The sequence below is a fragment of the Phycodurus eques genome, chromosome 3 (genome assembly GCF_024500275.1).
Source record: "Phycodurus eques isolate BA_2022a chromosome 3, UOR_Pequ_1.1, whole genome shotgun sequence".
NCBI classification, from domain to species: Eukaryota; Metazoa; Chordata; class Actinopteri; order Syngnathiformes; family Syngnathidae; genus Phycodurus; species Phycodurus eques.
The window spans coordinates 30,175,949-30,203,821 of record NC_084527.1 but is presented as its reverse complement, the minus strand read 5'-3'; the positions used below and the strand labels follow the sequence as shown (position 1 = coordinate 30,203,821).

The 27,873-nt window shown below is 40.4% G+C and overlaps 1 protein-coding gene across 1 annotated transcript in view; it reads right to left on the bottom strand.

The window, feature by feature from the left end:
• The window catches only part of nsmfb (NMDA receptor synaptonuclear signaling and neuronal migration factor b), a 36,783-nt gene extending 11,672 nt beyond the window's left edge, over positions 1-25,111 (bottom strand). Inside the window, exons 1-8 of the mRNA XM_061671074.1 lie at positions 24,881-25,111; positions 15,864-15,925; positions 13,142-13,861; positions 10,710-10,782; positions 10,257-10,262; positions 8,721-8,789; positions 3,470-3,522; positions 746-835 (exon numbers count right to left, since the gene is read on the bottom strand). Of these exons, the coding sequence (XP_061527058.1) occupies positions 746-835; positions 3,470-3,522; positions 8,721-8,789; positions 10,257-10,262; positions 10,710-10,782; positions 13,142-13,861; positions 15,864-15,925; positions 24,881-24,990 (1,183 nt within the window). The 5' untranslated portion in view covers positions 24,991-25,111. The remainder of the gene's footprint in view (positions 1-745; positions 836-3,469; positions 3,523-8,720; positions 8,790-10,256; positions 10,263-10,709; positions 10,783-13,141; positions 13,862-15,863; positions 15,926-24,880) is intronic.
• Positions 25,112-27,873: the final 2,762 nt, after the last annotated feature.

The window sequence follows — 27,873 nt, the reverse complement described above, 5'->3', positions numbered from 1 at the left end:
GAATGGTGGTGGGGGTTGACAAAAACCTCCCGAATAACCCAAAACAGCTGTAACCATCTGCAATACAAATTAAGCAGATGGAATAAACATAAATGAGAAGTCCACAGCCGTATTAGCAATGAGGACACAAGCATTGAATTGAAAAAGGCTTTTAATATTAGTATAACAGTTAGGAATGTTACTTGAAACATTGTCACTATGATCAAGGTTCTATGGTGTGATCCTGGAATTATTTAATTTGTATTAATTCCTATAGAATTTTTTCCAAATGGAACAAACAGGATGTCGACCAACACCCCAAAATGGATTGTATTCGACCTTGGAGGTGCCACTGTTGTAGGATATTGTAATCACTCTTAGGTTGTCGAGATCAAAACCCACTAATCTACGCTACCAACCTATTGAGAATATTTTTGCCAAGGAAATGCAAAACTTTTCAACAATTTTTTTTAAAATTGTTTTTAGCAGGTGATGGTCAGGGTGGATTATTTTCATGACATACAGAATTTCTTTCTGCAAGAACCTATAAAATTCATGAATACTGTAGAGCTGCACGTATTTTCAGCCTTGGTTTATTCACTCTCTGCAGTCTTTTAAGTCGTGGCTGTATCTTGTTTGTGTAAGCACATTTTCATTGTCCCTGTGAAGTATTTGAATATATTCTTTTCGTGTTAGCATGCAGCATAGAAAAACTGTTGTTTTTGTCTGTCCATGGGGAAGAGTGATGGCGAGAGTGCTGACTCACTGTCTCTGGAGTCATGCAGTGAGTCAGGCTTAACAGGGGTGGGGTCACTCCACGACCGGCTGAAACTCTTGGCTCTGCGTTCAGAAAAGGCTGATAAGCACAAGGGAAAGGCAGTTATTCACATATACTTTCTTTCACACTCCGAAAGAGCACTCAGCCAAACAGATCAGATGCTCTATCTAGCATAATCAGTGTCCCTGATGAGTAATTGCCTTTAGTTTCTTCAGCTGATATTACGCAGTTATTCAATTTGTTATTTATAAGATTAAAGATTTACTTTTAAGGTATATGAAAAAAGTAAGTTCATGCACAGCGCATTATAGGTCAAAAACGTCAAATCTGTTAGCACCTTCAGTCTTTGATAAAAAGTCATTTAATATCATGTTGCAATGCTGCCAAGATACTGTGAGACCACGGCAAGGTCGTCACAACGTGGTTATTGATGCAACAGCACATACTGTACCTCTGACAAGCACTTACATTTATTGTGCGCCGCTTACTCTCACTTTCTCACAAACAGTTAAGCTTTTATCCACATTATCTAAATATATTTCATTATAACATATTATCCCGTGGCACGGTGGACAACTGGTTAGCACATGAGGCTCATAGTTCTGAGGACCCGGATTCAAATCTATCGAATTTAATGCACCGCATACATTCGCAAATCCATCCGCTGGTTGGCCTGGGTGAGGGTGACGGTTACGTGTTATCATTGCCCTGTGAGCATTTCGCCTCACCCCCACCACTCTCCTCAATTTTAATGCACTACACCCCACCACACACGATCATGGTACACAGGGATAATGGTTGCCAGTCGGTACCTGGTAACCATAGTAATAGGGTGGGTGGTGGATATACACATTTCTCATGGCTTGACTCCATGGGACCTCACCCTCGCTGGCTCGGCATCCCCTGCGGGCGGAGCGGGCTGGGACCACCCTTCCTCAATGTGCCAGCTCAGCAAATCCGTACGTACATCAGTTGACTAACATGGATGTGATATGGTGTTGATTCACTAATATGTTCGATAGACACGCTAAAGGCTTTAATTGCTTGTGCTGAGACCACTAATAACTCGGGTTATACCAAAATATCAACAGGTTCTTACAGGTGTTTTGACACTAAAAAGAATCCCACCACACCACTCGTCAGTAGCACTGCCTTGCTCATTTCCCACATCCTGCCCTGTCCTTCCCTTTTCTGTCCTCTCTCATCTTGTTCTCATGGTTAGTTATTGCATGTCCTCACCAGGTGTGTCCTCCCCATCCACAAATAAGAGCACGATTTGATTGTTGTAACGTTACTTGTGCTCAACGATCTAGACTTTCTGCTGTGGGTCGCACCCCTACTCCCCTTGTCCACTCTGTCTTTCCCCTAAAACGCTTTTCTGTCCGGCTGCATTTTCAAGAAACATCAGAATAATTCAATAATTTAAAAATAAGCAAAGAGAGTATTTCTAACTCCCCTGTTGCACAGCAAAACTGTTCCAGCACAAATGGCGTACAGATCCACCATTCTGCAAGTCCATGCACCTGATCAGGACTGGTTAAAAAGAAAAAAAGAAAAAATACAAAAGAAAAAAAAAAAATAACTACGATTCAAACTGACTTCACATCTATGAACAATTCAACTTCAATTGACCTGACGTATTTTTTTGGAATGTGGGAGCGAACTGGTGTACACAAAGATGTTAGAACGGAGATTTCCTGGGATGCAGACATGTTAACCACTATATTACCGTGCTTTCTCATTCCACAATTATTGAAATAAAATAAACATTACTGAAATAACAGGCATATTACGTAGACTTTTTGGGGAGCGTCAATTATTTGCAGAAATTCTTGATTTGCGGTTGGGCTTGGTCACCATTTCCTACCAATACCGGGGTCCCACTATACATATTGCGCATAATACACATCAAGATGAATGATTCCCTCCTAAAGCTACTGGATGAGCATGAACTGACAGCAGCACATACATATGCATAGCCACATGTAAGCCTGTCACAATAATTACTATAGCTACTTATTATTCGATAAATGAAATGAACACGGTCATTTTTCCAGACTCGATAAATTGCCATTGTTGTGGTGATCCGACGTGCAGTCTATTAAGCACAGCAGTTGGGGTTGTTTTTATACATTTATTTAAAAAAAGCGCTTGATAAAAACAAATTATAAGTAGTTAAAACGAAGATCTCCATCGCAAACGACCTCCGTCGGGAGCTACCATATTTACACCATGCATAAACAATATGATGTCACCGCACATTTACGTCGAGACGAAGCATGTGCAGAAAGGAATTTTCCACCCCTGTGAAACCAAATGAAATTCCATTCAAATTCGACCTGTTTATTCCGATTGAGGTTTTTATATGGAGTATTTTCATTCGGTTTGGGCTTCGAGAACGACTATAATCAGAATAGGAGGCGCCATAAAAACCAGGCTAGCCTTGCAGCTCTGTTATTTCAGACCCAGGGTGAACTACTGTATATCACAGAGTAAAGTAATACAATTTAATAGAGAAACAAGAAAGTAAATAATAATAATATGAATACTGCTTTAAAAGCAATAAAATAAATAATAAGGGCCTTATTTTTTTGTGTTTTTCAGAGGCACTAAAAACAAAAACATTTTCTTTTATCGTGATAGTTCTTGGGAAAACTATTTCATCTCAAAAATATTTGTTATCGTGACATGCCTAGTCACATGTTCACTTACTCTGGACCTTCATCCTTCGGCTGCCCACCATCCTAAGGTGTTTGCGGAAGTTTCTATCATGTTTGGAAACAGAAAAAAGCCCAGATGTCAGAAACAGGCAGCATAATCAGAGAGAAAAGTATACTGTAAAATCTTCAAAATAAAAACACAGATGAACACACAGGTAATGATCAGACATTATGCTCCAGCTGCTGTTGGGTCGACAAAAAATGAGGGACATATTGCAGACAGAGGTGGGTAGAGTAGCCAAATATTGTACTAAAGTAAGAGTACTTTAGAATATTATGACTTTGTTACTTTAGAATATAAAGTAACAAATATTGTTACTTTATATTTTACTTTATATTGTTACTTTAGAATATTATGACTCAAGTAAAAGTAAAAAGTAGTCATCCAAATATTTACTTGAGTAAGAGGAAGAAAGTACTCTGTGAAAGAACTACTCTTTGTGATTAACTTCAGATTATTATTTTTTTTAAATCAGAGCATCAACATCAAATAAAATGAAAAAAATAATAATAATACATGGAAGTCGACACACACCTGCCACCATTTAAATTTTTAACTGCCCAAAAACCAACAGCACATACATTGGGCCCTACAGAAACATTATTTGCTTTATTCGCTTAAATTACTTCATGAAGAATTTGTTTTCTGAACAGACTAATTGATTGGGTGTATGTGTGCGTGTGTGACACCATGGGGATTGTGCTAATTTTGCCATATCCACTGCCAAAACAACAATAGAAACAGCTACAACTTACCGCAAGTTGTTTTGTCAAGTTAGAAGTGGGCTGAAATATCCAAGTTTGAGCAGTCACAGTTTAAGAGGTGCATGATAAAGATGTTATTTTTTGGAGTCTGTAAAATAAACACAGGTGTGCGGCTGCCCCCCCCCCAAAAAAAAAGTGTCATTTTGATTGGCTCACAAAGGTTATGTGCACGGTCATGTGACTGCCTTGTGCCGTCTGATTGGTGAATTGGAGTCAAGTAACATTGATGATCCCGTTTGATTGGCGCAACGGGCACCCTATGCGGAAGTCGAAGATGGAGTCTAAAAATAGACGCCCATACACAAGAATGAATAAATAAAAGTAGCGAATGGCATGTCGATCATTGTAACGGAGTAAAAGTATCGAGCCTTCTTCACATAAATACTCAAGTAAAAGTAAAAAGTACGGTGCATTTAAAGTACTCTGACAAGTACACTTTTTGGAAAATGTTACTTAAGTAAATGTAACGGAGTCAATGTAGCACCTTATTACCCACCTCTGACTGTAGATAGTGTAGATCAAGCCACAATGCAATAGATGTATGTGCATGTGTGTGTGTGTGTGTGTGTGTGTGTGTGCGCATGTTTCAATGCTGGGTGTGTACCTCCAGCATCAAGTCACCGATTGCAACCATGTCTGTGACCTCAGTTTTTCTTTACATCAAAGGCAATACTTGAACCAAGCGAGAAACTACCTGGGATGCAAGAAATGGACTAGATGGTCTGCCTTAAGAGGTTTACAAATGGAACATATTTGTCAGTCATGTCTCATTCTGCTGTTTCTCAGTATGTTGGAGTTACTCTTATCAAAGTAAATGAGAGATTTCACAACTACTGAAATAGTCTACAATAAATTTGTAACCTAAGATCTTTATTTTGTGTTGATTTGAGAAAATATTCTTACAACACAAAGGCCTAATTCAGAAACATGACATAAAACTCAATATTGTTATTCCCAGAGTGAGTGTGTGGAGACATTTGACAATAACTACATATCAGTCACAGTAACAATGATTTTTGAGGCTCTAAAAGATGAAGAGAAGGAAAAAGAGCCATGGCACACAATCTTGTTTATTGACATTGTTGCATTCCACTGAGTGTGTAATCAACATTTTGCGTTCTTGCACACACAAAGGCTGATGGATTGTTGAATACGGGTTTGTCACCAATCATTATTAATTGTGAATATTATTGCATCAAAATGAAAACTGATTTACCCAGACAAAGTACTTTCTGAAACCACATCCATTCTGGTGTTGCCACGCTAATATCATGAGGTGTTAAGTTTTAACATTTGCTTTAATTCTTAGACTTTGTGCTGCTAGTCTAAATAACTGAAGGCCTTCAATGTCAGTGCTGATTGCGGGAGTTGTGAATGTGAAGCCTAAAATAGAGGGATGACTCATAGGAGAGGAAGAGCTGTCACTCAGAAAACACTTTTTACTGAGTGACAACAGCTTTTAAAATCACTTCACACCCACACAAGTCTGCTGTCAAATCCATGCCAATGTGTGCGTGAAGTATTTTGCCCAAAACTCACTGTGACCTTTGCAAAAGAAAAAAAATGTCTCGCATATTCACCCATGCATAATTTGCAAAGCTGACTGTGATGCACCTCACTGTCAAAAGCATAATATTTTGAAGTCTAAGCACACACTCGCACAGACAAACACACACTCATGTGTGCAGACATACACACACACACATGCACACATACACACTCTCAGGTAGATGTACACAAAGAAAGTTTTTCACGTATCTGAATAAGTTTAAAGACATACACTTCCACTCTCAAACAGACTTTTGAAAATACAGACAGCCAGAACCACAACAGGATGCATTAAGTGAAGATATTGAGTCCATTTGGCCACATTTCCACCAAGTAGTCAGTTCTGTTCATCAAGGGGAATCCTGAACTAGCCTGCAGGAAAACTGACAATAGCTTCATCAGCTATGGACAGTTAGGTCCTGATATTTGGCCAAGTCAGTGCCCTGATCTCACCCCATGAGAACATGCTTTTTTTAAATTTCCACGACTGTTGAAAACAAAACGAAAGGCAGCAAGAACTGCAAACAAGCAGATACTGAAGGCCGGGAAAAGCATTTCGAGAGACATTTTCAGAGTTTTCATCAAAGTATTAAAGATTACGGGTAGTCAGTATTTAAATCTGTCACTTAATCTGTCAAAATATTTCTGAGCCTCTAACATTTGAGTTAAATACAATGGTGTGTGCCACATTTGGGTGTACAACCCCAATTCCAATGAAGTTGGGACGTTGTGTTAAACATAAATAAAAACAGAATACAATGATTTGCAAATCATGTTTGACCTACATTTAATTGAATACACTACAAAGACAAGATATGTAATGTTCAAACTGATGAACATTATTGTTTTTAGCAAATAATCATTAACTTAGAATTTTATGGCTGCAACACGTTCCAAAAAAGCTGGGACAGGGTCATGTTTACCACTGTGTTACATCAAGCTTTCTTTTAACAACATTCAATAAACGTTTGGGTACTGAGGACACCAATTGTTGAAGCTTTGTAGGTGGAATTCTTTCCCATTCTTGCTTGATGTACAGCTTCAGTTCAACAGTCCGGGGTCTCCGTTATCATATTTTACGCTTTATAATGGCCACACATTCAATGGGAGACAGGTCTGGACTGCAGGCAGGCCAGTCTAGTGCCCGCACTCTTTTACTACGAAGCCACGCTGTTGTAACACGTGCAGAATGTGGTTTGGCATTGTCTTGCTGAAATAAGCAGTGGCGTCCATGAAAAAGACGTTGCTTGGATGGCACCATATGTTTCTCAGAAGTGTAAGTTACCCATGCCATTGGCACTAACACAGCCCCATACCAACGAAGATGCTGGCTTTTGAACTTTGCGTCCATAACAGTCCACATGGTTCAGTTCCTCTTTGGCCCGGAGGACACGACGTCCACAATTTCCAAAAACAATTTGAAATGTGGACTCGTCGGACCACAGAAAACTTCACAGATGTGTAAGTTACCCATGCCATTGGCACTAACACAGGCCCATACCATCACAGATGCTGGGTTTTGAACTTTGCGTCCATTCACCTAACCTATAATTCCATTACAACAAGCTGGCAATTTTTTGACTTGAGTTCGTTATCACATTTCTGTGGGGCCAATTATGTATTACTCGTGCACTCACTGTAGTTGTCTCGCCATGCTGCACTATTTGCGTATACTGGCCACTCATGCCAGAGTAGCATCTGCTCCATTTGCACACTGATTGAGGAGTATCTGTAACATTTGCACAACCAACATTGTCCCAGATGATCGCACTACTCGTCACTTTAAACCGCATACACTCCTTGAAGTCTCAGCGCCCTTTGCACAATGGTCATTGCACCGGACTATTGCAATGAACATGATTTGCAAATCATTGTATTGTGTTTTTATTTATGTTTAACACAACCTCCGAACTTCATTGGAATTGGGGTTGTACATTCTCTACACCTCTTGATCATTTTAATTCAATTCTCCTCCATTGTGGTGGAGAACTAAATATCACCTTTCATGCCTGTTATACTGAAAATTTATCCATTCCATCCTTGTTTATTTATTTGTAGATGATGAATCATTTGTATGAAAAGATTCACCAGCTCTCGAGACAACATACTGTAACAAAAAACAATTGTTGTGATAGCCCAAGCTGCTCTTACTGTAGTTTGTTGCTACTCGAGCTACACCTTTGATGAATAATTCAACAACACAAACAATCCTTACTGGATAGTTATCAGTATTTTATCAGCAGCAATTCTCAACTAGTCCATCCACCCAATTAGTTCTCCATGTCAAAGTAAAAACCTTATTGGTTTTGATATTGATATATTGGCTGAGGTGGCAATGACAGCGGGAATAAATAAAGTTTTCAGAATCTGAAAGGTTAAAGGTCAATCGTAGTGCAATCCATGTCAGTAATCTTCCCCTCACACGTTTCAACATATCTGCAATTAACAAGAATTAACGTTCTATAAAATATACACACTGCCTTTCCTATCTTTCAATTTAATTGAGTTTTTTTCTGGTCTCGTCAACTCCTGTGACTTCGAGCGCACAAGGCGGAACCTCAGGCCGCAGATTAGTCCGCCGCGGAGTGATATTCACAATTACATCAGTGTGTGGATGGTGGATGTGTGAAATGGATCTGGCTGCCAGCGTTCAAGGAGTACGGCCTATGATGTCAGCGATGGCAACCCCTCCAGGAAAAAGTCATCGGCTCCATACGATTCACGTAAATGGCCTATTTTGAGTTCAAAGCGACGAATTTCGCCAAAGCCGACTGATTTGCAAGTGTTAAAAATCAACGTGTTCCATTAGGGAAAGGGGAAGTCAATATTTTATAGGCAAGAAGAGGATTTTCTTGCTGTGCAATAGGGCTGCTGCTAAGCGGACGGTTTAACAGTACACAGGACAAGACAGGAAAGCCAGGACATGGTACCTCTCGATCACGGTGGCTGCATCCTGTTCTCTTTTCCGTCTCTTTTTCTCAGCAATGCCCCGGAAAACCCTGCCAGAATGTCAAAGTGTTAAGTGGATACGTGGGGGGTTCAAATTCTGTTTCAACGGACCTGACCCGTATCACCGGGTTTTTCTGTCTGAACCCAATCCAAACCAAGGGATTAAAATGTGAGCAGACCTTGAACAACCTAATACCTTGTCTTTTCAGAGAGAATTACAACTGCCTAAAATATCCAGACACTGACCAGACTTAAACCCTTTGGCTCTAGTTGGGTTCGGGCATAAATGAAAAAAAATTCACGTTTGTGTAGGAGGGGTCAAAGTGAGTCGTTTTAGGTTTAGTAGAGGTGAATGAGGTGTTTTGAGTTATTCTGGGTCTGTTATTGTTATTGCAGAAAACACAGTATATAAGGCAAACACACTCACACACACACACACACATACTAGGAACACAACACAAGCTAGCCAAGACACGTGTGGAATGAAGAAACTAAATTTGAAGCGTAGCTTATAGACATTATTATTCCAAGAGAACTGCTTAGTTGACCAGTTATTAGTATTATAGATTGTTTGTCTGGAGTTTATGACAAGACTTAATTGAACCAAATCATTTCAATGACTGCATAACTTGATCAGTGAGCACTGTCATTCTATCCTAAAGGGGAAGTCAGTGGCGTTGACACGATGTCAGACATAATGAGCATCATGTGGTCTTGTGTGTCAAATATCAAGTGCTACCCAGCGGTCGGGATTTGACTGACAATATAGTCACAAATGCTGTAGTGAAGGACAAGAAATTAATATCTGTACTGAATACACTTTCTTTTACCCAAGGAATACTGCCACTTTCTCTTCCTGACACTATGTTTTTGGAAAGACTCATCTTTTATTCAAGAATGTCTACAGAGTTAGTAAATTGTCACCAGATTGTCACTACGATAGTTTGTTTTATTTCTAGACGAATCATGCTTGGTTAATCCGCTTTTGTGTATTTGTGTACTAGAAGTCCTTCTTTACACGATGCAATCCCATTTGACAATACTATACATGCTACATATTCTCCTATTTATCAGATGCAGTGATGATTTACTGAAGGTGACCATGTTTGTTCAAAAAAGCAAAAATATGCTCTGACCATTATATTTCATGCATCTTCCTGTATGTTATTTTATGCCAGGACTGATTATACAGGTCATGTGATAGCATTTACTGTGGCATTTCTTGGTTTGCAATGTAAGGAGTACTACACATTTCAATAACTATTCATGTGCCATGAATTATTTTAGTTTCCTGCTTTATTGTGCCATTTCTGGACCTTTGTTTTCTAATGACCGAGTTGCTAATACTCAGTCCGGTAAAAAAAAATGTGGTTAATGTGGGCAACGTAGACTAAATAGCACAGGGGCACACGAGGAAAGCATGGAGAGAAAAAGGTTCGGGATATGTTACTTGTCTTAAAGAGAAACAAACAGGACGCCACATGCGAAGAGTGTGGGTGGTTGAAGGAATTACTCACGATATTCTACAGTCGTGATTTGGAAAGCCACCACGCAGAGAGAAGTGGAAGAAGACAAGATAACAGACAAGTTAACAGCATGGCCAGCCAAATATTCATAAGACATACTGTAAGTTTAACTGCATCACATGACAGCTCACAGGTGAGGTCACATGGGGCATGATCCCTCACCCAATTCAGTAATACATAAAACCGCACATCTTAGAATGGCTTTGTATTGTGGGCAATAATAATGTTCTCTAAGCAGCATCTTGATATAATACACCTGTGGATGGATTATCTTTGCTAAGAATTGCTCATTAACATAGATTTAGACAAATCTGTGCACAATATTTGAAAGAAAAAGCCGAAAACAAAAGTTTTGCATTTATATTTTTGTTCTATGGAGTTATTGCCACGAATATCTACACAGAATCATAGGGGGAAGATATGTAGATGTTATGCTTTACTTACGCCCGCATGGTCGTAGTTGCTGTCTGAAAGCTGAACATATTCTCTTTGGGGAACCAGCTATCAGAATTGTCTTCTGTAATCACAAAAAAATACAATTTAGAACAGTCACAGTTCAGTTTAGCTGAAGTGCATGATGCTCTTAAACGCATTAAAAAAAATGTATGCATTAGTTTAAGGTATCTATTCTGACATCTAAATTTCCGTGAGGGATGGGACACACCCGAGGCTGGTCACCAGTCAATTGGACGGCACTTATAGACAAACAAACACTTATGAGCAATTTAGATTCTTCAATTAACCTAACATGCATGTTTTAGATTGGAGGCTTCCTCCAAGTACCAGGAGATACATACAAACTCAAAGGAGGGCCTGAGCTGAGATTTAAACCTGGCCATCAGAACCGTGAAGCTGATCAGCACTTGGAAACAGTGCTGCAAAACTGAAAAATCCATTTATCTATTCATCTTCCGTACCGCTTATCCTCACGAGGGTCGCGGGCAGGCTGGAGTCTACTCCAGCTGACTCTGGGCGAGAGGCTGGGTACACCCTGAACTGGTCGCCAGCCAATTGCAGGGCACATAAAAATAAGCGACCATTCGCACTCACATTCACACCTACGGGCAATTTAGAGCATTCAATTAACCTACCATGCATGTTTTTGGATGAAACTTACTTGTTACTTGACAATAATGTGACTCAAGTAAAAAGGAGTCCTCCAAAAAATAACTGGAGTAAGAGTAAAAAGTACACAATGAACTTATTACTCAACTACTGACTAAATAGTGAATAACGTCTGACTTGTTTTACCACAGCATGAACATCAATTTAATTTTTTTTTTTAAATGTACAAATTCTGATGTTGCTGTGTGTGTGTATGCACAGTCAAAGCTACAAAAACACAACAAAACAAACACATAAAAAACAACACTTCCCTCTTCCCAGTCACTTCATTCAGCTCTTCCGGGGGGATCCCGGGGCTTTCCCAGGCCAGCCGAAGGACGTAGTTTCTCCAGCGTGTCCTGGGTCATCCCCGGTGTCTCCTCCCGGTGGGACATTCCTGGAACACCTCCCCAGGGAGGCGTCCGGGAGGCATCCGAATGAGATGCCCCAGCCACCTCATCTGGCTTCTCTTGATGTGGAGGAGCAGGGATTCTACTCTGAGCCCCTCCCGGATGACCGGGTTTCTCACCCTATCTCTAAGGGAGAGCCCGGACACCCTGCGGACTCATTTCAGCCGCTTGTATCCGGGATCTTGTTCTTTCGGTCATGACCCACAACTCGTGACCATAGGTGAGGGTAGGAACGTAGATCGACAGGTAAATTGAGAGCTTCACCTTTCGGCTTAGCTCCTTCTTTACCACAACGGACCGATACAAAGTCTGTATCACTGCAGATGCCGCCTGTCAATCTCCCGTTCCATTCTTCCCTCACTCGTGAACAAGACCCCAAGATACTTGAACTCCTCCACTTGGGGCAGGATCTCATACCCGGCCTGGAGAGGGCACGCCACCCTTTTCCAACTGAGGACCATGGTCTCAGAATTGGAGGTGCTGATTCACATCCTATCCGCTTCACACTCGGCTGCGAACTGTTCCAGTGAGAGTTGGAGATCACGGCTTGATGAAGCCAACAGAACCACATCATCTGCAAAAAGCAGAGATGCAATACTGAAGCCACCAAACCTGGCCCGGAAGTCTTTCTCCATGGCCTCACCGAACTCCTCCCATACCCGAGTTTTTGCTTCAGTGACCACCAAAGCTGCATTCCGCTTGGCCAGCCGGTACCCATCAGCTGCCTCAGGAGTCCCACCGGCCAAAAAAGCCTGATAGGACTCCTTTTTCAGCTTGACAGCATCCCTCACTGTTGGTGTCCACCAACGGGTTCAGGGATTGGCGCCACGACAGGCACCGACCACCTTACGGCCACAGCTCTGGTCGGCCGCCTCAGCAATGGAGCTGCGGAACATGGTCCACTCGGACTCGATGTCCCCCGCCTCCCCCAGAACATGAGCAAAGTTCTGTCGGAGGTGGGAGTTGAAACTCCTTCTGACAGGGGATTCCGCCAGACGTTCCCAGCAGACCCTCACAATACGTTTGGGCCTGCCACGTCGGACCGGCATCTTCCCCCACCATCGGAGCCAACTCACCACCAGATGGTGATCAGTTGACAGCTCCGCCCCTCTCTTCACCCGAGTGTCCAAGACATGCGGCCGCAAGTCCGATGACACGACCACAAAGTCGATCATCGAACTGCGACCTAGGGTGTCCCGGTGCCAAGTGCACGTGTGGACACCCTTATGCTTGAACATGGTGTTCGTTATGGACAATCCGTGATGAGCACAGAAGTCCAATATAAGAACACCGTTCGGGTTCTGATATTATATACCTGATTATCTATATTTATTTGACCCATCAATATTTCTAACGTATTACCCCTGTCATCAGTAGATGTTCTATCCTCACTGTACATCCTCTCCAGTTTCTTAAACTGCTTCCCCCCATCCCGTGGTGAGGTATCCAGGTCCAGGGAGCGCTGGCTTTGACACGGAGCACGAATGCTTGCCACACAGTCTGGAGTGTTGTCATCTCTTGAACCCCCTTTCTTCATGCCCCAGTCTCGGATACTACTGGCACTATCAGAGCTCTGCAGTGACTGCGATGATGACAAAGGGCCTCCCCGATTCTGGTGGGCATGGTAATGGTTAGGGCGGTGATCGCTACTATGGTAAGCAGATGCTCGTTGGTCGGTGCAGGAAGAGTTGTGGTATTGCCCTTGGGAAAGTGGGTCATCGCTGCCGCTCTTCAGGACCTCCAGCTCCAGGCTTTCCTCACTGCTGCGGCCCAGAGTCATTCTTACCTCTTTTGTGATTGTGTATACCCTATCTGGCTTTGCTGACACACTCCCCTCTGGGTCTCTGGCACTTGGTGGGTTCTCTGTGGAGAGGCTCCGCTCAGCAGAGAGTCTACGTTTAGAAGGTGCCTGAGCTTTGAGTGGGTTAGCCTGAGGTTGGGCTTGTATCTGAGCACTATGATTGGACTCCCCAGCCTTGCTTGACTTAGCTATGGGCAAAGAGTGGCTCTGTGGTGGAAGATTGTTACTGACGTCTGGAGAGTCAAAACCTTGGCCGGGGAAGGTGTCAGACAAAAGATGACCTACAGACAAAATGAAATGGACAACAGGAACATCAGTGGATATCATTTCAGATAAAAACCTAATACTATAGCTTCAAATGAAAAAGTTGAAAGTCCAAATTATTCACGGTTAACTACAATTGAATTCTAGGATTCATGTTGTGAGTAAAAACTGAAAATGGAAGACAACACGGAGTTGGTCTACCCTTTGGAATAAAAGGGTTGGGCATCGTTTGAATTTGATCGATTCCGATTCCAGTTCCTTATTTCAATTCCGGTTCCAAAAGATTCTCGATTCTGATTCTTTTAGGGAGGCTAGGTCAAAACACTTTGTATGGTTTGAATAAAGGGTGTCCAAATTATCCATTTTCTTAGCAGCCCAAAGCATGGACTAAAATGAACATTTGACTCAGGGTTCTTTATAACCAGTATCAGTATCAAAGCTATGAACTAAAAGGCAATGTACGTGGAACTAACCCAATTGACTTAATATTCATTAATTAATGTTTCAGCTAATAGTTAAATATAGCATTGTTAAAATAGTTATTTGGGACTTTCCTTGCATCAAATGGTTTATATGTGACTTCCTGTTTTAAGCTTGTAGCCTTTTATTTTGAAGGGTACAGACCGGAACTTAGCATTTTGGCTCAGAAAGTTACTTCACACGGCACCAGTGATTTTTCTTTTTTTTTTTTTTTTTTTTAATGGATGGAACCAAATGCTATAAAACATTGATTCCTTTCCCTACCCAGTGATGATGCACAAGGTTAGTGTTTGTGATACTGTGAGACAACATTAATGTGTATTTTGTCCCAATTCATTGTGATGTAAAGTTGCTACGGTGAAGTTTTAGCCCATTGTTAAGGTTTTTTTTTTTTTTTTGCTTTCTTTTTGTAATTGCCGCTTACGTTGGTTTGAAGACAATACATCAGTGCCAAAGTGCAAGCAACCGTTTACCTTGTTAGCTGTCTCAATGTTGCCAGAGATATATTTTATTGTTCCACTCACCCAATCGACTGAGAGATGACGTCACTGAAGCTCTGCGCGGCTGAATGAGGCTCAGAGAGCGTCAGACGCGACACATCGTGAAAACCTCCTTTGCACAATATAATCTTATTCCAAGTGTTGCACTGAGGCGACTGGTCATTAATTTCAACAAAGTTAAGTACTTTTGTTCGCCGCTGCCACCGTTGGGCACAAGCATTCTTCTTTGTTGGTTTACGCCGCTTCTTCATTTGGTTTTCGTCACTTCTTCTTCGCGGCTGGAGTACTCGGCATCAAAACTGGCAACCGAAACTTTTAAATTTGAACGGTTCAGGGAGAAACGGAACGTCCCAGTTCCAATCGGTTCTCGATTCTCGATGCCCAACCCTACCTTTGGACAATAGAACAGCTTCCACCATTCCTTATACAAGAATGTGCCTTTAGGAATTGTTGTCCATTCATGTAGAATAACATTTGTGAGGTCTGAGGTCACTGATGTTGGATGAGACGTCCTTGCTCACAACCCCTGTTCTAGTTTATCAAAAATGTGTTTGATGAATTCATCCAACCATGGCTATATGGAACCTTATGTGTACACTGGGGCACAGTCATTCCAGAAGAGAAAAATGGCCTTACCCAAAGAGAATAAGGATTGTCTTAAATTTATTAGTTGTGTAAAAATGCAAGTTCATAAGGGCTTTTCACAGTTTTTTTTTTTTTTTTTTTGTCCATTTACCGTTGTAGAGAAGTAAAGATCACTGAACTATAGGCAGCCTTTACATTATTTCAGTCACATCAAGAATAATATACATTTAGTGGAAAGTAAGATTCTAAATGAAACCCCAATGGATTGATTAAGTAATTTTGTCCACATACTTACTAGTTCTCTGCAAGCAGGAGTTTTTAACATTCAATTCGTTAAAAGTTGTACAAATTATATGTTTTTATAGACCAACAACTAAGGTGTACAGTGTCCAAAATTGAAATCGACCTCATTTAATTTGTCAACTAAATCAAAAGTTCTCATGACCTCACCTACCTGCTCTGTTGCGGTTCTCTGAATTTGTATTGGACAAGTATTCTCCAAATGCTCTGGCTGCCCTGTTAAGAAACAAAGAGTAGAGCACATAAAATTAGCTGTGCAGCTGCCATAACCTAGGTTTCCATTTTTAGTGAGGCCTCTTCATAGACAGAGGGTATCAACTAAAATCACACCACCAGAGAGGATCTGTTTGAGACTATTTCCTAACCCTTGATCCCTAATCACTTCTGCCCCCTCTTACCATAGTATCGCAATTCTTATAAAGTGAACAGAGGCTTGGCACACAGCTTTGCAAGCTGCAACGCAGTTGAGCTGCTTAGCTGACAAACCACACAGGGAACTGTGATACTTAAAGTTTCAACAATAAAAGCAGGAAATAAATTCACATATTCACTTTTGAAAGCCCTCATGTTGGAAGGAACAGAGCATGACTAACATACTCTGCAGAATAACTAAAACATTTTGTGTATTTCGAAGTCTATTTTAAAGCTATTTGTCTTTAATTTATTTCTCATACTAATGGTTGTGTTAAATACAGCGGCGTGGAAGTGCAAAACAATATAACAAAATATGAAACACTTCTACATTTCAGGAAACAAATGAACAAAAATGTCATTAATCAACATTGATTTATTACCCAGTGACCTGACGTTGAAAAGACCTAGTCTCGCAGAGATAACTGGAGACAATGGTTTGACAGAGTCACAGTTTATCATCACTAAGTTTGTAGTTAAAACATTTTTGTGCCATATTTCTTTGAGCAACTTTCTGTCCCTTGTAATTATAGGGATCAAAAATGCCTGATCTTCACAGGGGTGTGACTTATTCTGGAAAAGACCCCGCAGATATCAGTCAGATTCGCAGATAAGGTTCTTCATGGGTGGAGGAGGGGCCCTTCGCATATTAGTGGACGGTGGTTTTAGGTGAGGAAGGATGGGAGGAAGATCTTGGCGTGGTGTGCGTTGGAGTCCAATATTGACAATCGCCTTCATCCTGTCCGTCACACCTAGCAGAGAATTTAGGCGAGTAGAGAGTGAGCTCCAATGGGGCAGGGAGGGGTGTGGGAGATTCAACGTGCTGGCTCATCTAATTTGTCATTCGCTCCTCCGATTGTTTGGATGACCATGATGAATCCGTCTGTGCCTCGTGTCGCCTTCGCTCCTGTTCCTCCGATTGTTTGGGAACAACTGCATCTTTTTGTCCTTCAGCCGTGTCACCAAGGCCAGTGTTTTCTTTTTGGGCCGCTGAATGACGTACACAGTAAAAAATGTTGGCAGCCAATAACTTAACCCCTTGTTATTTAGACAGAAACCATCTGCCTTGTAAAGATGTCTGCGCTCCCAAAAAATGCTGAAATTGTCAATGAAACTCACGGAAAGTGCAGTACACACTTCTTTGAGCCACTTATTTAATTTACTGAGTCTTGAGAATCGTTCATCTCCAAATCGTGGGAGAGGTCCACTAATAAAAACCTCAGCAGGGGCCCTGATTGACATTCAGGGCCCCTGTGTGTATAATGACATATTTCACAGTTGGGTGCTGCTTAGCTCTCGCCCGAAGATTGCTGGGATAGGCTCCAGTACGCCCGCGACCCTAGTGAGGATAAGTGCTTTGGGAAATGAGTGAATAAATGATAGAGTTGTTGTTTTTTGGAATCTGTAAAATAAACACACTCGCGCGGCTGTTTTTCCCTCCCAAAATTAGTCATTTTGATTGGCTCGCGAAGGTTACGTATGTGGTCATGTGCCTGCTTTGTGTCGTCTAATTGGTGAATTGGAGTCAAATGACATTAGTGAACCCTTTTGATTGGCGCAACGTGCGCCCTATGTGGAAGTCGAAGACGGAGTCCCAAAAAATAGACGCGCACACGCAATAATTAATAAATAAAAGTAGCGAACGGCATGTCGATCATTGTAACTGAGTAAAAGTATCGATTCTTCGATCACATAAATACTCAAGTAAAAGTAAAAAGTATGGTCCATTTAAAGTACTCTGACAAGTACACTTAATGGAAAATGTTACTTGAGTAAATGTAACGCATTACGACCCACCTCCGAAGATACACCACTATAAAGAAGGTTGCCTTTGTTTTATTGACCAAACATATATTTTACAGGAATTTAATCAAATTGTGCATACTGTAATGTATATTTGCCCCCTTGTTGTTCATCAAGTGATGCACTATATATTTTGAAATAAAATTTCATTTCAGAGCAATTAGCGATCACTTTATTTTATCTAAAAAAAATTTCTAGATTATCCATTTGACATAGCTACAGTGCTGACAGTCAAGGACACATGCTACATATGGTAAAGGCCACATACATCTGTAGAATATCGTTCGATTTGTCGGACTGATCTAATGCCAATAGATTGAGTCTTCCATAGTTGTATTGAGCATCACCCATAAAAATAAATAGGTTAAAAGTATACTGTACAGCAGGCTGTCTGCAAGTACACAAACATGAATCTCCTGAGGCTTCACTCAAATGGAATAGCTGTGTTGATGCTGTAGCCTATATCCCTCTCTCACTATGACACTCTAAGTAATTAAATATGAGGCTGCACGTGCAGTGGCAGCATTTCCCGTGCAGACTCCCCTCCCTGCTTCGGATGAATCGAGGGGAGAGGGAGGTAGGACACGAGGACGAAAATGCAATCATCCTTAATCTATCTTCATGACTCAGTGCACTTCTTATAAAAAATCCATATGGTACACTGGGAAGAGAGTGATGTCAACATGCTCACAGCCCAGTTCATGAATGACAAAGCAATGTGATGTTCAAAGTCAGCATGTAATGAGTGTACTGAACATCATGGGTTTATCTTGTCAAGAAGACAATGTCACTGTACTTGCCAGACAGTTTTACGTGTTGAAAGTAAACTGAATCTAAAAAAAGACATGATAAAATAGAAGCATAGCAAATACACAAAAATATATACCAAATCCAATTGACTTTAAGAAGTTATTGGTCATATAATTTGTTCAATAACGGGAAAGACGGTGCACTGAATTTCCATTTGAAAATCTATTAATTTTACCGATATGAGTATTTATTGGCAGTTGTTATCCATGGAAATGTCATAATTGTTTTTCAGGAAAATATATCCGAAATTAATATTTTTCTAACTTTTAATCCCAAAACGTTTTTACCGATAGGTGTCCAATTCATGATTTGCAATATGTTTTATGAAGATTCTAATGACATTTTTGGATATATAGGCTATATAGGATTGTGTACTATTGCCTTTTCCATGAAAACTAACACAAATGCATCTTAGCGTCTTCAGAGTTCCTTTTTTTTTTTTGTCTGTGTGTGTCCTGCAACCAGTTCAGGGTGTAGTCCGCCTTTTGCTGGTTCCAGCCAGTCTGTACCATTATTACTCTACATTACATTACACCAAATGTAAAAAGACAAGAGTTTAATGATTATCCATCCATCCATCCATTTTCAACACCGCTTATCCTGGTTAGGGTCACAGGACACTGGAGCCTAGCCCAGCTGACTTCAGGCGAAAGGCGGACTACACCCTGAACTGGTCACCAGTCAGTCGCAGGGCACATATAGACACGGACAACCATTCGCACTCACATTCACATCGTCACTGAGTGGGAACTGAACCCACACTGCCTGCACCAAAGTCAGGCGAGTGTACCACGACACCATCAGTGACTGAGTTTAATGATTAGTTAGGATCATTTATGCACTTGCCTCCGCAGAGTTTGAAGAGCAACACTTAAATTGTGCGACTGACATGATTTCTATAAAGCTGTCTGAGCCATTATACACTTTTGTCTTTGCAATTATAAAAAGAAGTGTATTTCAATGCGCCGCCACCATTTGCTCTGTCGAAAAGGATTGGCTTTACTATGAATACTGACATTTTTAAATCATCAATAACTTTTTTGAAAATAGACTTCAAGCGTGGCTGTTGCATCATGGGAGACATTTACCCATATAAAACCAAAATGGCATTAAAAAGAAAATGCTGAATTTCAATTATTATTATTTTATTTTATTTTTGTATGTCTCTTTACCGTTATTGATCAAATTATAAGAAAATGACCCGTATGCTTGTCAAAGTGTTTCTGTACATAATTAAGTAATTTTGTTTGCAGCTTGTCCAAATGCTTAGTGGTTAGTTGTACATTGAAAATAAATTAGATAATAATTCATCTTAGAATAATTACTTTGGTTTTGTCAGTGAAATTGTATTACATAAATTGGGTCATGAAGGATAGAGTAGTAAACTCCGTTTGAACCAAAAGCTTATTGTTATCACTCAAACCGTGCAATTAAATGACATGGTTGTGTATTTCCCTTCCTTTTCAGTCCTTGGTGAGATGCATACATAACAGTTTGGAACTATTGTAAACATATTAGTGTCCGACTGTGCCTCATCTACAGTAGCTATGGCTTAGTGCAGCTGCACTATCAGCAGCCGTGCCGTGTGCTTTTTTTTTTTTTTTTTTTTTTTTTTTCTACTGCATGTTTTCAACCATGTGACATTAACGGGGGGGGGGGGGTAGGGAGCACAAGAAATACGGCGACAAGCGTCTACAAGACCAAAATAGAAAGTAAGCACAGAGTGGGATGATGATGGGAAAATAAGATAAGCGGAGAACGGGTATTTAACAAGGAGAGAGGTTTCAGAAGGAGAAATGATCCACAAAGTGGGTGATATTGTGTGCATGGGAGATTCTCAAATGAGGACCACAGTGTGATTACTCCCCCACATGATTGTGGAGAGGGACAAGTAAATATACAGTACAGCTGAATAGTCTACTGGTGGGAGAAATGAATGAGCAATGGTACCTCATATAATTGTACTGTATATGAATGGACAAGGTATGAGGAGCTATAAAGGGGCTTGAAACAAGCACAATACAGTCCCATTTTGTTGTAGACATACTCCACAATAAACATTGTTTAGTATCACTTCACTGAGCTATTCCTAGATATTATTATCTTGTATAGATAATTTACTGTAGGTATTATTCTCCATTACATTTGTGTTTTCTTACAATTGTTCATAAGAAAGCAAATTATTCGTATTCAGATTCTTGAAGGCTCTGAAATGGCAGTTCTCGCTTGTTCATGCACCCAAGGAAACACCTTCCATGTGACACTTTTTTCATTTTGACAGAAGTTTGAGAGGAGAGAGACAGAAAAGAAAAGGGAGAGGACAGAGATGAAAATAAGGAAGGACAGTACTGTAAGAAAAACAAAACAAATAAAAGCACTATATAAGTACTACAATGTCACGTTGGAGTCAAGTATTATATGGGACAGTAGTGCTACACCCTGTGAGGGAAGAACAGGACAATATAGGACAGGACAGGAGGGGAAAAGAGAAGGACAAGGCTGGTGGGCCCGACTGGAGTGTGGTGGAAGTGTACATTCTTAATATCTGAGTGCAAGTGACAGAACAGCCCAAGACGTTTGCAAGGTCATAATAGTTGTTTATAGAAATTAGGGAACGGCCCCGCATCGAGCAACTGAGTCCCATGGGTGTGTGTCTGCGGACACATGCAAGTGAATTGACACCATCTCGTGTATAAAATAAACATCAGAGATCTCCCGGAATTGCTGTGCCAGCACGATGGAGACAGAGACCTCCACAGACCTCTCCAAACTCACGTCCAACGTGAAAACCCCCTCCTGCGCACGGAACCTTATCCCATCTATCAAAGGCTGTCTTCCAGTTGTCACCCCACTCATCCTCAACATCATTAACTCCTCACTCCATTCTTTCCCCACCACACTAAAACTGGATGCATGCACCCCCATTCTCAAAAAACCTGGACTCAACCATCTCCAACAAACAAAAATGTATCCACATCACCAATTGCTCTGCATCTCCTGCTCCTCTGTCCCAAAGTGTCCCTCAGGGTTTGGTTCTTGGTCCTCTCCTGTTCATTCTTTACACCCCCGAAACATCATCGGTCACCAAATCCATCACCTCATCAACCCACTCCACACTAACCATCTGCTCACTGAAATCAGATAGTGGAAATCTGAACCCTTCGTGTAATCGTCGACACCAACTTAACCTCTAACCTTTCAGAGTGACATCAACAACATCCCCAAAACACCTTTCTTTCACCTCAAGAACATTGCCCGTCTCAGCCCATCACTATCCTTCTCCCCAGCTCAAACTGATGCATGCTCTCATTACATCCAGACTCGACTCCTGTAACATCGTCCTCTATAGCTCAAACACCAAACGTCTCAATAAACTTCATTATATCCACAACTCAGCTGCCCGTTCGCTCACCCACACCCACTCCCGTGAGCATATCATACCCATCTTCAAGAAACCTCACAATTTGACTCCAATATTTAAACATTTTGTCAATTTACATTTATTTTCAAGTAATCTATATCAGCTATCGCTGTATTATTTGTACACAAAATACCTCAGCTTTACTCCATTGGCTGTTGTCTGCAAATATTTCCCTATTTGATGAGGTATACGCCCCTAATATACCATATACCTGTATATTTAATAGTTTATGCTTTTGCTGCCATTGTGTGTGTTTGTGTGCGTGTTCTTTTTTTTTTTTTTACTGTGCTTTTCGTGTTTGGCTAGATGACCTTGAGCAGCATCAAGGTCGCATTTGCAGCGTATATCCAATCAGTCAAGTGAATTTGCAATCAACTGATATCCGTTCTTATCGGAAATAGGCCTGATTCAGATTTTCTTCTCTTTATGCTGACATGATCTATATTGGCAAAAAGCATAACTGTGTCACTTGAGCCTCGTAGTGTAAATCAATCTAAGAGGTTCCGGTGACAACAAAGGCACTGCATCACCTTGGTTTTGTACCTTAAACAATTCTTGAAATACAAAACATAATGTCTTGTCAAAAGCATTCATTTAAATAAAACTCTTGTTTCACCAAGTTCCATATAAGCTTAAGATATTATGTGCATGATGACCCGGACAAAAATCCATAAGTAATACACACGTGAACCTTTTTAACCTTCACCTCCATTCTTCACATAATCCTTTCAGTGAATCAGGCTATTATTAGCATTACGATGAAACAATATGCAAAGTAGACAATTTCATGCAAATCAGCCAGTTTCCTAATGCATGGTCATTACCTTTTTCCTTTCGCGATTACGAGTATTTGACCCCAAATGCAAGTGCAGAGGGTTCTCAATTTACAATGGAGATCCATTCCTCTGGCGGCGACATATCCCAAATTTCTACATAAAAAGTTAGAACGTGATCTAGCACTAATCTATGCTAATCACAATTAAAAATTGCAATTACAGTAAATAATTGCATGGAAAGCACCTATAAGACACAGTAAGTGCAGTGGTAACTGAGTATGCATTTTTGTGTCGTGTGACGACATATTCTTACGTCGCCGCACAAATTACTTCATTGCGCACAATTTGTATGCGCATGCGTTAAGATTTGTAAAACTAACGTATGCGTGTAAATAACAACATTTATTTTTCTTTAGATGCCTTTTGCGGCAACACAAAGGGGAGCAAATGTTTTTGATGTTTTGTCCTTTGCAAAATAACTTTCGACTTGGGGGGGGAAAAAAAGTTTTTTTTTCTTTTCCCGGCAGGTAAAACAACATAAGGTGTATGAAAACATATCTAATTTATTTTTGCTGCCATTCCACTGTCATGCAACGTGCATAGATAACTTGAGTGGGCAAGCAAAGTTTTAAAACTTGTAACCGTTCTGCTATGTATATTTTAAATGTACTTCCCAGTATTTGTAAAGTATAAAATGTGCGCTAGGGGAAGAGGAACCTACCGACCATGTTCTCACAAAACAAAAACAAAAAAATCATAAAAGTATAGCACAGTGAAATGAATAGCGATCCCACATTTTATAAATAAATGAAAAAAAAACATCCAGTATTATGCGGTTCAAATTCATAGAGACGTGAGCTTTTCTAATGCCATTCACATTATACATAATACATTTGTATCCTCCAGAAACATTGATGGAGACACTTGCTGCAGGATTCAAAGAAAGCACTCTTGCTGCTATTACACTTCTTGACGACAATTTGTAACTGATGGCCGGAGTCCACATGCGATGTTTGTAATTGTTAAGTATTGGAAAACTATATTGTAGACAGAGGCAGTAAGTGAAAAGTGTGTTTTTTTCCTTTGAGTGCATTTGTTTGACCATGCTGCCGAGAGGATGACAATGAATTCAATTCAAATGAATACCACAAGTCGGATCAGCGGCTCCTTGAGTTAACGAACACACAGCTTTACAGACAGCTATTAAACTGAGCATACACATAAACCTTACATACATTGCAATTAGCGCACGTCCACTGAGACCAACTGAAGCTTATTGCCTTTGGCAGGAAAGAAAAACAAACTCTCGCATGTTACAATTTACATAATATAGAAACAACTGAAATATATGTAGTGTTTGTCAAGATAACTGCCTTCCCTCTCTCATCCATGTACTTGGGTTACATCTCTTTCCTATGGGATGGCAAAAGTTACTGCACTATAGTGACTTGCCCCTGTAAAATGTACAAAAGTCCTAATCTGATACTTGATTTAAAAAAAAAAAAAAAAAAAAAAGACAATTTTAGTAGGCATGTAAATGATTACTGATATAGCTTATCAACAAACGTGACTGCCTCTGTTGGACTGAATGTAGTTTGTAATTTAAATATTATATTACATACTTCTGTCAATTAAAGGTACTTTCTTTGTGCTCCCCCCCCCCACCACCCCCACCGCCCATTCAAGTTTTGACAGTTATGTTACTTGCCCTTTACAGTATGTTTAATAGATGAAATAAGATAAACTGGCAGTCCAATAATTCCACACAAGAAAAGATAAAAAAGATTTTTTTTTTAAAAAGTACTCACTAACACGTATTATTTCAAGCATCAATCCAAGCACTCAAACAATGTCCTGCTTTAGGTCAAATATTGTACATCTTTATAATCCTATTATTTTATTTTTAAGTTTATTTACTTATCATGCGCATGGACCCACGATTGTACTCACCGAACTTTTGCGGCCACGGAAGATATCGCATCACTCCTCAGATTCTTCCTTCTGGACGCCGCAGTTCCCATGCTGAAGTGGACACGACCCGGGGAGACAGCGCGGACCATTCCACAAAGAAATTAACCAAGGGGGGGAGGGGAAGAAAAAAAAAGATGAAAATCATCTAATAAACTAATAAGTCACAATTCTGAGTTTTCATATTTGACCTCATGAAGGAGCGTATAGTCGGAGTGCGCTGCGGCTGCTGAGCTGCAACGTGGGAAAGGAGAACGTGATGCTCAGCTCCGGAAGGAAGCCGTGCCCATATATGGAAGAGCAACACGCCCACCGCCTCCACGCGTGTACGCAGGTCTGGCGTGGCCGGGGGCTCAAGAGGATGGTAAATACAATGCTTACTTGACCAAGCCCCTGAATCAATTCACTTGTATATTAAATCAATTTTCCCCTTTGAAACTAATAAAGAAAAATAACACTATATTGTAAAACGTAAATATAAAACATTACAAATGAGAATTTAAAGAAATTAACTGGTTTCATGAAGTGTACTGGTAAGTAAGTCACATGTCTCACACACTGTCACAAATTGCCGTTAGTTTAAGGTGAATTTGCAACAGTATAACTGTAAAGTATGTTGTAATAATTGTAAAATAGTGTACTGTTACATTGTCATCTCACCCGTCCATCCATTTTCTGTGCCGCTTATCTTCAGTTTGGTCGCGGGTGTGCAGGCGCCTATCTCAGGTGACTCTGGGCGAGAGGCTGTCATCCCTTGCAGGTAAATTAACAGTTAAATTAGTCATTTTACACGAGTAGTAAACCACATTTTGTAATCAATAGCGCTAAATTGACAGTGGATAACAACGGTTTCTTGTGTGTGTGTGTGTGTGTGTGTGTGCATGAGTATTCACGGCAACAAAAGAGGATTCTTCTGCTTCTTTTATTACTTTGTGAAGAAGCAGGAACATACTGGCACATACTGTAAAATTCACCATAGTCCACAGTTATCCCACTATTGTGTGCAATAATCCAAAATACAGTAATATACCGTTAAAATAAATGTGTAACATTCACTGTTAAATTACGATAATTGACTTTAATTCGAAATACTGTAATATCCCTGTACAGTTAAACTAAATGACCAACACCATAATACTTTAATATACTGTAAAAAAAAAAATAATGACATTGCTGTCACTGTTAAATTATAGGCTGAAAGTGCACTGGTCAGTGTGGCACTCCTTTTGTTTCCATCGTGTAACACAAAACAAAACAAAACAAAGCAAACAAAAAATATCACAAACTCTAAAATGGTGCGTTCGTAACTAAGTCCAGGTCCGACTGTACAGTACAAGCGGTTCTCGGTTTAACATGGAGTGCCGTTCCTATGATCAATCTCTAAGTGTGTCTACAACTCAACTGCCTTTCACACAGTCGTAGTTATAAATCCAGCCGCATTCCTCGCTTCTGCGGAAGTGCGCACAAGAAACACACGAGTCACTCTGCACCCCATCACAAGATTTCACCTTCTCTCAGTTCTTTTCCGTTCCCGTCCTCCACCGCTTTACTTTCACTCTCTTCTTCTGCTCCAGCGTGTGTGACCAGTCGGCAAGCATAATAACAAATCGACTGTATGAATATTTAAGCATCCATCTGTTTTCTTCTGTTTCCGTGTGGCACTCGTATCTTACCACTTTCCATTTGCTATTACCGAGCATATCCACTCACACTCAAATATGTGTTTATTCTCACAGAAAAATGATGAGCCATTATAAGAACTAGTGCCTTGAGCCTCATAAGATAGTGGTGTACATGCAACTACAGTTAAAATACACACACAGCATGTTTGCTACTGCCTGAGGCATGTATAAAACACGTGAGTCAGTGAGAGTGCAAAACACAACAGTAAATCAAGCTCTATAAATCAGAAATTTGACCCTAGTGATTAGCATGTCTGTCTCACATTCAAGAAATTTTGGGTTAAACCCTTAGCTGGGACATTTGTTCTCCCCTTGCTTGCGTGGGTTGAGTGGACTCACCCCACCTCCAAAATGACAACTTTTTAGGAGATGAAAAAGGAAAAAAAACATATTGCTTGTTTCCAAACTTGCTTTGTTCAAGTTGGCATTGCACTTTATATTGCTATTATATCTCATTGCGCACTCATGTCAACGCAACAATACTCCAAATTTATGTTCAATGGCTAATTAAATTTGCTTTTAAAAACAAAATACAAATTTATCACGGTGTCATTGATTAAAATGGTACAGACACGGCGCTAGCCAGCCGTGCCGGGCAAAGTCCACCACAGCCACACAACGCCACCACTGTACAACAAAAGCAAATGTCTGTATTATGTCATCTTCCCAAACTCTTTCAAAGGTGACTGATGCAATGAATACAACACTGAGCTGACTAAACCGTGCATATAGGTGGAACTGAATCTCCACGCACTTACCTCATGTGGCAGCTTTCCTTCAGCCAGGTAACATTACAGTGATTGATTTAAAAAAAACAAGCCTACTCAAATGTATCTAATCTATCGTCACTATTTATTGTCTAAAAAAACACACACACACACACACACACACACACACAGACTTTCGATATAAGTGCTATTAAACCACGGCACATGTACTGGTTTAATAAGGTAATGTCCTCGTCCTCCGTCGCGCACATCAGCAGGGTTGTGCAGGTGGGTGGCCCAAAATCCCGAGGACAACTGTTATATAAAAATTAATAGATGGATATTAAATGGTATCTAGTAATAATGCATTTAATAATGTGGACGACATTATCCACATGCAGCCAAAAAAAAAAGAGTAATAAGGTGAGATAAATGAACATTTCCGTGAAGCATTATATTATTATATTATATTCCATTATATTATATTCATTATATTCCAGTTAAGGGTGAATGTCAACCTTTTTGGAGGACTGCTTATTTGCATCGTTTGGCAGACCTTCATTCAAACTTGAGTCCATCTGCAACT